We start from the raw sequence: 12152 nt of genomic DNA, 5'->3' as shown, positions 1-12152 counted from the left end.
AACTCAGACTGATAACTAATCATATTGAGAGACAATGTGCTATGATACAGGAAACAATAAATGCTCCCCTTTGAAACCTCATCTATTCTTTATATGCTTACTATCCAGGAGCTTATCTCTGCCATCCATTCCCCCAGAATTGTTCCTTCCAAAGTCATGTTCAGGAAAGTTTTGGGGCTGCATAGTGCTAAAAACAGGAGAAAACTGAGGTAAAAATAACATTTTCTAGGTGATTGGTATGTGTGGGAATAACTGAAAAGAATGAGGAATGTGACATATACTAGCCAAACCCTTAGCTTACATTTCCATAATTCACCCAGGGGTCTTTTGGGCATTATTTTCTTTGGAAGCTTTAATCTTCTGTATTCTCTATTAAATCTGCTACAGGAATGGCATTGTTTTTAATGCAAATTGTGAAGAGATTTAGCTCATATGGATAGATAACCAGTGACCATCTCAAGTGTTTCTCTGCAGAACTGTTGAACATCAAAGACAGAATATTCTATATTTTAAAATAAATCATTTATCTTGAAGTGCAGTGATAGATATGTTCTGTGCTAGATACTCTCAGTAACTATTCATGCTATGAAAAGGAAGGCAACATTAAAGTAAACATTAAATATGAAAGATACTAAGAACTTGTAAAGCTATTTTTGCTATGTCTTGGTTTGTCTCTGTCAAGTAGGAAAATTACCAGGACAAAGATGTAAGCTCAGTGGTGATAAACAGAGGAAGAAGAATTTTGCTATTTTAAGTGTGGTAGTGCTTATATTGTTTATCATTAGTGAAACAAAGACTTCAGATCAGCAGGGAAGATACGTTAAGTTGGCCATATTTCTGCCTAAATATCAGATTTTGAAATTCATCTCATTTACTTAATACATTTTATGACCTGCTATGAAATTTAAGACCTGAGGCTGCTTTTTTAGTTTTTTTAATTTGAAATAAATGCATTAAAATACCACTGTTTATACTGGGAGAATCTGCTCAGATGAAGGAAGGCAGTTCTTCCTTTGTACAGAGCTGTGGTACATGAAATCAGTGGAGTTATGGTGAGATAAAACTGGAGTTATGTAGAGGAGAATTCCAATTGTAATGTATTTGTTAGAAGTAGTCTTTCACCTAGTTTGATTGCCAGGTGAAATGCTTTTTGCCTTATGCTTTTAAGTCACACTGAAGAATTGCACAGGTGTGGAAAAGCAAGTTTGTATTTGAAGCCTGGGGGATATCCTCATTGACCTGAGCTGGATTCTCCTGTAAGTTAAATATACTCAGGAGTGGGTTTTGATTTGGGATGTTTAATACCTTGTGCAGGAGTATGAGTTAGTTTTTGAGGAAGCCCAGTTTCCGAGTTTACTTCTCCAACTTCCTGAGTACATGTGAGCAAAGTAAAAACTATGAAGCAACAACCTTGGGAAAGGACTTTCAGTTCTCAAATTAATTTCATTTTATATCCACTGTGTCTTAGTTTAGAAACTTGTGTTTATATTTTGCTTCCACAAATTGCAAACATTTCAGTTTGAGAACTTCTTTCATCATTTAGGCTTATCTGAAATTTTAAGGGGGTGGGGGGTGAACTAGTACAGGGAAATGTTTGATTTGATGTAGTGTGCATTTTTGTGAATTGAGACATGTTATTGAGAACAGCAACTGCTTCTTCCTTAAACTGTGGATAAATGCTGGCTTTTTTGAATGTCATTTATTTATTCTCATGGATATATTCTGTCACTGCTATAAAGCCTCTCTGCTCCTGCTTTTTTATTGATTCTTTCCCTATTGGGCTCTTGTTGTTTTGACTGAATCAACAGAGCCATGTTCTGTTCTCATTTGTGATTTGTCTGCAACATGAGGTGTTTGATCATTTTTCTCTCTTCTACTTTTTCTTGATATCACAGAGACTACTACTTCAAACTTGTCTGGTCTGACTTCTTTCTTCTGCTCCTTCTCCAGTCTTTCAGGCTCTTTCCTAGTCTTCTGCACTTTGGGAGACTTCTGTGGCTTTAGTTAGCACAACTTTGAAAATAAACCCCAAACGCTAGGGCTCAGCCTTTAGCTGTTGGTCTCATTTCATCAGCTTTCCTTTAACTCTTCCCTATAACCTCTTACTTTGTTGCAGTCTGTCCTAAAAGGTTTTTCTTTTCCTCCAGATCTTTTGCACCACATCCTCTCACTTTCACCAGAGATGACTGCACTGTACTTTCCAGTGCCCGAAATTTTATTCTCCTTTTAGTTCTCCTTTTTGTAGCCAGTGCTCATCTGACTTTCATCTCTTATCTCCAGATCCACATTTTTAGCTTCCAGTCCAAAACCTATGTGTATGTCTGTTATCTTTTGCCTTGATATAACCTCCTTCTGCCTCAGCCACCTCCTCCTCTCCTCTGTTCTCCAGGGACAGGGCTGGATTGTCCTACAGCCATCGTGGGCTGTAGAGGGGGTGAAGCTGCAGCTCTGCTGTCCTTGCTGACACTCTGCAGACTCACACAGGCTGAGCACCTGGCCTGTCACAGGGCAGCAGCTCACCACTGTCCCCACACTGTGCCTGTAGCTGAGAAGAATGGCAAATGGGTGTGTGCTGCTCTGATTGCAAAGCATGAAATATCCAGTGCTGTTATTCAAAATGCATTTTGCCCCAGTGTTAGCATACCAAAACAGCATTGCAGTTGTAGTTGCTATTCTTTGTGCCATATCCACCACACTAGTAATTTGTAGGTTGGTGGTCTCCTGTGCTCTTGTACTATTCTTACTGCTCTGATCTTCTCAGATTTATATACAGGCTTCCCCATTCAAATTCAATTATTAATCTAATAAGTGGCAACAAAACAATAGAGCTCACATATTTAAGCTGCATTGTCATGTAGTAGTTGTGTCTAGGGAGCTGCCCTCTTGGATATAGTGAATATTGTGGCCTACAGCTGTTTTCTTCTGTATCTCTTTTATAAAATGTTTATGAAAGCCTTTATTGTGATATCCTCCTCTCCTGGCTTTAGAGGAGTCATAAAGTATTTCTCATACAAGTGAGACAGACTGAACTCTGATGTTCCTCACAGTATCTGACTATAGTTTTCACTGGCACCTTCACCACTAACCACATATCTGTATTTCACAGAACATTAGTTAAGCTAAAAATTAAACATAAGTCCCAGAGATTGCATTGTGTCTGCATTAAGACTTTCTGGAGAGCATCCCACTAAGTTCTCAGTGCACTGCAGCCTTAAGATCTAATCAGTATCCCTCTTTGAATTACACAGAACCCAAATAAGTTGTTATCCTAATCTGTGTATGATCTTACAATATTTGACTTCCTGTAGCCAGAATCAGCTCCGTGTCAAGCACTGTCATAGCAAAAGTACATTTGCAGAGAAATAAACCAAGTAATGGTCTTGACAGGATGAACACCCACTTCCTTTTGCTTAGATACTTTGTACACTTAAGGCTGCCCTGTGACTGTGCTAGTAGGAAGTTCAAAACACAGCTTTAATTTTATTCTTTTTTTTTGTTCTCACAAGAGAATATATGAAAGTGAGATTTGGATTGAAGCAGAGGTAACAATTTGCTTAAGGTTTTGCTTGTGTTGGAACATGGATTCTCACAGTTTTGTAGTCTGTAAACATTGCTGGGGACTAGGGCTTGAGGTGTGCCTTTGTACTCACCTCTTGGGTGCCTGAAATAGAAATCTTTCCTAAACACAATGAAAGAAAAGTACTTCACTATGTTGTGTTGGCAAGTATTTTCAAACTTTTAATGTTAACATGCTAAACACTGTGTTAGCTTAAGTTAATGTCTTTTAAAGTGATTATGCTACTTGGAATTACACCAGTGCTGTTTTCATAGTTTTTGAATTCGTGGTTTTGTAATGTGTCATAAAGCATATCTTAGCAGTCTTAGGGTCTTTGCTGCTTTTTCTCAGATAGGATATGGCATAATGCCTCACTTGGTTTCCTAAATAGTTTGCATGTTTGTGACCTGAGCTGGCTTTTAGATAACAACATGCTGTAACCCCACATGAGGGGTGAGATGTGTTGTGTGCTGTACTTTGTGATCTCTGTCTTCAGTGGCCACATTGTTTGATTTGAATGTGCCCAGGATTTCACCGTGAAACCCCAGGCCGAGGAGGCCACTGGGAAGCTGTAAAATGCAGCTCTAACTTTCATGAATAATTCTTTCTGAAGTGAAGACTGCTGGCAGTCCTGGGATGGGAGTGCTTCCATAGCAAACATTGCTTATGCAGGATATAAAATCTTGCTTAGACTAGATCTGTGAGACTGGGCTTATAACTTCACCATGACCTGATCCTGCTGAAGAGTCACACAGTCTATGGGTCAAACTGCCAGAGAAATCTCTGGAAAGATTCCCCCATGAGAGGGATAAATATAGTGTGTTCCTGCTGCTGCTGGGCTGGATTATTTCTGGGCTAACCCCACCCCCTACTCCAGCAAAGCTGTGGGGAGAGATGGAATCAGCCTTGGCCTCATCTTTGGGTACAAATTTGGGAAACAGCTTGCATTCACTTACTCCCGTATTTATGGATGATAATCTTGATTTAGGATTTGAAAGGAATTCCCCCCTTCACCTTTTAGTGAACAGGTTGCTTGTGATTTACAGGGTTACATTAGCAATGTGGTCATATGTAGAATAGAAAAGTGACCTTACAACAATTTCCCTTCTGTCTCCCTCAGGAGACCAGCAAACAGTATTCTACCTTCTGCAAAAATACTGCATTGATTATAACAGTGTTCTGGAGTTTGCTTTTGGTGTTAGCAATGTCGGTACATCAGGAGGTGTTATAAACAATTAAATTAAATAAAACAAAACATGGCATATTTTCAGCCTTCTAATTTGTAGAAGGAAAATGTGGATGGCAATCATTCAGCTCAACCTATGTAGGTGGCTTTGCATTCAGTTTACAAGCCATAATCAAGCCTTATTCAATCCAAGTCTGAGTGGTCTTGAGTTGCTTAAACCAATTATTAATTCATATTTTTTATTTAGAAATCTCATTGTGGCATGTCTTTCTTCTTTTCTTTCCTTGCCTGTATAAAAACAAGTGTATAAGTGTAAGGCTACATGGAGTCATCAGGCAACAGACATATGCTTTCCTGTGCTCTCCACAGGGCTTGCAGGTTCAAACACAACCTGCCTGAATCATAAGAACTTTAATTGAGTAGATAAAGAGGTCCTCATAATTATAAACTGCAGTAGGTATAACAAGAGGCTAAATACATAGCTGTGGTTTTAATTAGCTGGTGCTTCAAATTAGTAATTGTGGTTTCACTCAGAAATCAGTGACTTTATACACTGTTAAAGCCTCATCACTGTGCAGTTCATTCCTCATTATATCTCTCGGTGTGAAGCTTTCAATACAATATCATGCTGAGCTAAAAAGGCAAAAGTTGTAGATATTTGGTTATCTTCCAAGTGCAGTGGAGCTCTATGGAGATTTAATTCATTCTCACCAGAGACAGGAGAATTAACTGTTCTTTGTTGCAGCTGGAATATGTGTGTTTGTGTGTAAGCATCTGTACATACAGGCTGTGTGTGGATGTGTGCACGCACGGTCAGGATCTATCAGGGAGATTGTGCTTACTGCAGATAACATCAGGGCATGCACCGAATCTGCTATTCAAATTGTCATCTGGAATTCGGGAGCTAATTAACTGACACAAAGCAGAGCCAAAAGCCTCATAAGAAATCAAATGTGGCTTGAAAGCACAGAAGTGTCCCTTAATGCTTGTCACACGAGAGGTTGTCAGTGCAAGTTGAAGTATGCATCTTTTCCTTTCCTCTTTCCTTTGCTATTTTTCCCTCTCCTTCAGGGTTTTAATTATATCTCTACCCTCAGAGGAGCAGGAGGTAGTTTGCAGAGCCAAGAGACCAAAGTACTTCAGTGTTATTCAGGGGAGAAGTGAATGTGGTCTCTCAGCCTGTCATCTAGGTCTGGCAGGTGCACAAAGCAAGCTGACACACAGATAAGTGCCACTCACCATTGCTGCACCGAGCTGCTAGATCCTTTTCTGTGTTTGTGTGTAGAATTATCTGATCCTGGAATCAACGATCCTAAAATCTTTTCCAGCAGCCTGCGTCTACAAAACACTTCTTAACCCCTCTTTGACATCTACAATGAAGCCATACATAAATTGCTAACAAGAAGTGGGACAGAATTAGGTGGTCTAAATCACACGAGGCTGAACTGGAGCTTTGGGGTGGATGTTCAGTGTAATGGATTTGTAGATGTTGCTGTGCTTCCTTGCCTTCACATTTGCTTTCCCTGCACAGACCCATGCTTTGTGGGCACACGTGTGTGTGTTTGTCTGCAGGTGCACGTGTGTTTACAGGCTGCTAGTACAAAGATGCCAGAATGTATTTTATTCTTCTGCATAATGCTCTGTAAATTGGTAAACAATATTTTCATTGTTTCATTAAAACACTTTCCATTTTAGAAGTGTACTGACTGCCCTACTGCCCAATTTTGTGTAGTTTTATGATTCCACATTTAAATTTGGGAAAATTATTCAGTGGCTCTTTCTTTCAGAATTGTCCTCAAGAGTTGCACTGTTTCTGATATTTTGTTGCTATTACTGATAGTAACAAACATGTAACAAAATGATGGAGAAAATAATGTGTTGTCATTTTCGTCTTTCTCCAGTCACTATGAGCAAGACCGGAGTGCACTTAAGCGGAAGGAATGGGAGAGAAGAAACCAGGAAGTCCAGCAAGATGAAGATCTCTTTGCTTCAGGTTTTAACCTCTTTGGGGAACCCTACAAGGTAAATTACATTGTTACATTTTGAATTTGCAGAATGTCTTACACAAATACAGATAAAGCTTCTCATCACCTCTAAGAAATGGAAGTATTGCATCTGCCTTGGTACTTCCACTCTTGAATAGACTGATTATCCAAATCAGCATATGGCAGCAGAGCAAACTGGATGTGCTACCCAGGTTGCATTGGCAGAATCAGGAGTTTTGTTACAGTCCAGTTCAAGATTTCTTCCTCTTAACACACAGCAAAGTCCTGCAGTAGAAGTAAGTGCAGCTGGTATTTCTACAAGTGGTTTGGACCTACAAAGCTTACAATAACTTCTTTCATTTTTAGGAAGAAAATATATCTGGGTTTTTAAAACCAATGTCCTCTCTACAAATAATGAGTCCATAATCTTTCTTGTGCAATCATAACCATCCAAAGAAGTCTTTTGGGAGACTGAATCTTTGGGGAGCATAACAAGGATATGAAAGGGACTTTTGTTACAAGTCCTATTCTCTCTAAGGAGCTTTGCTGCCTGAGATTTTCATCACCAAGGGATGTCCCCCTTTATGATTTCTGCTGCTTTGATTTTCAGTAAGACATTCCCTAAAGAATTCATCAGAATGTAAATTTCCATATCTCTTTCTCCTCCCAATCAGTGACATCCATTGAAAGGCCACCACTTCATCTTTCCATTTTACATTGTTAGCAGCTGTAAGGGAGGATGAGGGCCCTTTGAATATCACCCAAAAAGGAGGAGAAAAGACTGCCATTATTATCACATGGTGTCTAATAATTATAGACCAGGGAAGTGTGATGGATGCACTCAACTCCTGGCTGCACTTTGGTTCAGGCTGGCTGAGGAGCAACAGGCCTTTCTTTCTTGGCATGAATTTGCCATCTGGAAAGCCCCTGGCTCATGTTCGAGACAGTGAAGGTGTCTTGACAAACATTTCAAAAGGTGGTTTTGAAGCCCTGAAGTGGAAGATAACCAAAGTGCAGAGCAAGATATCAGAGCTAAAGTGAAGACATCTATCTCGTCTATTTGATTAGCAGCCAACTACTTTACCCTGTAAATATCACCACCAGGTTGAGCCCAGTTTGATCTCTCCCTGAAGTGCAGCTGCACTGCACCCCAGGTGACCCTCTGCTTGAGCAGGGATGCCTCTCAGGGGTAAGGATTCCTCCCCTACCCAAGGCTGAAATCCCTTACCCATGACAGATATTTGGTGAGTGATACCATGCTGAACTAATCCTGTGGAACATTGCTAGTCCATGTAGCTACTCAGTATGATTGTAAATATTGTATGGATAATTCCATCAGAGTAATGTAAGTGGTTATTTGGATTTCAGGAGGTAGACCAGTATGCAAAACACTGCAAAATTTTGTGGCAAGAACTAAAATCATATATCACCAATATCTATTGTATAATAAGAATGACAATATCTGATTTTAGATCTATTTAGTGGGTGTGTATTTGCACCAAGTGTACACAGAGTACGGGGTTTCTTTTCAAAAACTGAATGACTAAAAAGCCAAAAATTATCCTGGTGGTCTTTCTAGGCAAATTTTTTTAAGTTGCTTTTTCACTTACTTGGCAGAGAAGTTTGTAAACTTCATGTGATTAAGCAAAATATAATACAATATGGCCCTAAGAAAGCATTATAATTATAAATTGTGAAAGAGAAAAATTGAGAGAAATTTGCATGCAAAAGTAGTTAAATCAGTCTTAAATTTGAAAAAACAGGTAGAAGCAAAACTAAATAGGAAGGGTAGGTCTTGCCTTCACTTTACCTAGGGGAAGAAAAGGGACACAGTGATAAACCACTGTTTCCTTTTTTTAAGTTCTGCATTGCTAAGACCCAGCCACAGTAGAGTTTCCTAGGCACTAATAAAAGCTGAATCTAACTCTTAGTGGATATGTAGTGATTTTTATCCTTAAGTAAGTGCAAAATTAAATTCAGGAGTTTGCATTTATTCTAAAATAAAATGAAGAGACCCTGATGTGAGAACAAATATCCTGCAAGTGCTGTTTGAATCTCTTCTCTATTTTGAGATGACCAGATGTTTCTGTGTACATGAGACTCAAGGCCTTGTGCACACATGAAGCTGCACTTGTCTCTTCTGGTCACTCTCAGTGGGAGCAAAGTGAGATCAAACACTGCCCAGCAAAGTGCTGTGGCTCCACATCCTCACTGGGCTGGCTCTGCTGCTGAGCATCAGCTCGTGGTACAGCTGGTACACTTCTGAAAGATCTGAGCCTGGGAGCTGACATGGAGACTCCAGTGACAAAGAGAAGGTTGGGAATAGCAGGTTTCAGGAAATAGGAAACATCTCTTTTTCTTTCTTTTATTCCCAGACCTAGTATCCTTACTTGTTTATCATTCCTTCCTCATTTGCTTCAACAGTATCCAGAGGAGGGACTAGGTAGGGTCAGGGTAGGGCAAACCACCACTGCTGTTTCTGAAGTTTTAAAGACTGAACAACTGGCAGCTGTTCTAAGACTGCACTAAGAAATTGATATTAAAAGGTGCATTAAAAGAGCAAGGAGCTCAGATTTTCTCATGGAGCCTACTGCCATTGTGTATCATGAGATGTGTGGAGTATCTGCCTTCGTCTATCATCTCTCTGCTCTAGCTGTTACAGCCTCTTTCTTTCCCTCTGTCAAATAAAACGTGGGTGTTCATTATAGTTTTGGACAAATGCGTGTTTCTACATTGATTCTTTGTAGTTTATGTATGTGTGCACTTAGATGAAAAGAGATACTTATTTCTGTGGGTGTATAAAATACATTTTCCCATGCTTGTTAAAAGATAAATGTCTCCTTTTGAAGCTCCACTGTCTCATGTGGGAAAACAACACCTTTGACAATGTGATGACATCCAGCATTATTTTGGGAAGGTCAGGCAGTAAGGGTTGTGTTGCTCTTTAATGCAAGTGGGTTGCAGGTCCTGCCTTCAAACCCTGGTGCAACCTGTGCATGCTGGATTTTGCAGAAGGGATCAGAGAAGGGCCTGCAGTGTAACAGCAACAGACATTTGAAAAAGCAGTGTTGGAGCTTTCCTGAGAGAAGCTGTAATTTTACTACTGAATTGTTGATACCTTTTAATGTTTTGAATTACTCACAGATGAGTATTTTAAAAGAAAACAGTAGGAGTATTTTTGTTACTTTTCAAAGGAATTGCCTCAGAAGAGTTCAGCTTGAGAAAGAGAACCTAATGGGCTGCATTTCCATTGTGAAGCCTTTGGTGAATATTAAATCATTTATCTTTTTCAGGTAAAGCCCCTCTATGCTTTTCAAGCTTAGCATAAAAAAGATCTCAGCTTCTAATCCGTGGAGGTTAGTTTAACTATGAGGCATGAGGAAGTGAATGAATTATGAAACCTCAAGTTTCACACAAATTTTCAAAAAACACTTGTAAATGGGGCCTATAAGTTTGAGTGCATTAGTTCTTTCCTTTGTAAAACTATAATACAATAGCTAGCTAGCAAATTAGTCTTCCAGTAGGATTCTATTATAGATAGCTTTTGAAAGAAACAGAAGCAAATGCAGGAAGATGTGCATTTCCTAAATTAACAGAAGCCTAGAATGAGGGGGAATGCTACTAGCCATGAATCATAAACCAGGCATATAATTTATGCCTTGAAATACTCAAAATGCTGCATTTCCTTGATAGCAACAAAATTGTGATTCAGCATGCTGTTCAAGAAATAAGACATACAGAGGTTTTCTTTAGGAAATCAGCCAATTATCCAGCATATGAAGGTAGAAATTGTCCCCAGTCTGGAAGTAACAAAGAGCAAGCAGAAATTATGACTGGATTTTGTGTTTCTCATGCTGATATCCGGGCTTCTCAAGAATCCTGTGCTTCTTGTGTGAGCCCTGAATTTGTTGTGGAAACGAAGTAAAAGCATTATTGTTATGCTTTATGTCTTCAATGCAGATGGAACAGTGCATTACATTCCTGAGCTCATTCAGATCGTGATATGATGCCTAAGTCTGATCTTAGTTGCGTGTGCTCTAATTTTATTTAAATGTAAGCCAAATTACCATTAATAGTGGTTTTTTTGCTTTGTAGTCTGGTCCAAACGCCACTGAAGAGACTTCAGTAGCCATTGGATATGAGCTTTAGTGTACCTAAAATATGCTATGGATGTTTAAAATAATTTAATCTCCATGGTTTTCAGTAAATAGGTTTTTATTAATGTTCCCTGTAAAAGACTATGAATAATAATAAAAATAATAACACCTAACATTTATACAGTGTCTTTTATCCCCAGGATCTGAACATTAGGCATAAAATAGAATTAATATCAAGCAAAATTATATTTATCATCATATGGCATATGAAAAAAAATACATTGGGAGAATAAGTACCTCCAACATAAAATAATTGAAAAGATCTACTTTCAAGTTAAAACATTTTCTCTGTGAGGATCTAGACAAGAGCCATTTAGTGTGCTAGGATGTTGAAGTGTTACAGTTATAATATGTTGTCAGTACCTTTTCTTTTTTTTAACTTGTGCTTTCTGGAAAGTAAGGTAAATACTCCCTGGAAATGTAGCTGAACCACAGAGGTGAAGGTTGGTGGTCAGGGGTTTTTTTGGTACTATTTCCCATGTTCTATCCCGTAAGGAGTTAAAGTGTTTGGGCAGGGAGGAAACAGAACAAGTATGTAAGTGTTTAGACTTCGAATCATAATTCCTGCTGGGCCCTTAAGCACAATGGAATCTCCTTGTTTTAAATTTGGGGGTTGAGCAGAGAAAGCCTGGTTTTGGCTGCTGCCCAAACAGCTCATTGTGCAACTCAGTTGAAGGAGACTGCTCATATACAAAGAGCTTATTCTTGGCTTAGCTAGAATATAATTTTTGCCACTAAAATGACCAACCTAGGGACTTAGTGAATTAAAGTGATTCGTGGTTCTCCACAACTGGGATTATTAACTGTATCAGTTAGGAGCACTGGCAAAATGTGTAGAGATGGGAACAACATTGAACAGTTAATTTTTAAATCACTGCCTCAGTGCAGTGTTAATATATGTTACAATCTCTGAGAATGAGCAAAAGGAAATTTGCATTTATTATCTTCTTTTTTTAACATTTTTTATGGCATGTTCAGTACTCTGCTCATCCTCTGACTAGTTCAGCAGTGTCTAATGTAAGTAGATATTTCAGGAGAAATCCATGCATGAATTTTTTCATCACTCAAACTTCTCTTTAATACTTGAGGAAAGTGGGATCAGGGGCATAGAAGGATCCCTCACCAAAGAACTGTGATACTCTAACCAAGCACTAGCTCCTGCTGCTGATTTTCCCTATCTTAATGGCCTGGTGTTAAGGTGCCATTGGACTGTGGCACTACGTGTTTTATTGAGTGAAAAAACCCCTCCAAACAGAAGTAGAGTTGGC

At 39.0% G+C, this 12152-nt stretch overlaps 1 protein-coding gene across 2 annotated transcripts in view; it reads left to right on the top strand.

Annotated features, from left to right (window-relative positions):
• AFF2 (AF4/FMR2 family member 2) overlaps window positions 1-12152 on the top strand; it is a 333484-nt gene that overhangs the window by 78782 nt on the left and 242550 nt on the right. For both annotated transcript variants that reach the window (XM_041485178.1, XM_041485177.1), the window contains exon 2: window positions 6644-6764. In XM_041485178.1, the coding sequence (XP_041341112.1) occupies window positions 6644-6764 (121 nt within the window). The remainder of the gene's footprint in view (window positions 1-6643; window positions 6765-12152) is intronic.

The sequence above is a fragment of the Pyrgilauda ruficollis genome, unplaced genomic scaffold (assembly GCF_017590135.1).
Source record: "Pyrgilauda ruficollis isolate IOZ18807 unplaced genomic scaffold, ASM1759013v1 scaffold7, whole genome shotgun sequence".
Classification (NCBI taxonomy): Eukaryota; Metazoa; Chordata; class Aves; order Passeriformes; family Passeridae; genus Pyrgilauda; species Pyrgilauda ruficollis.
Note: the sequence above shows the minus strand (reverse complement) of the source record. Positions and strands in the feature narration are given on the sequence as shown.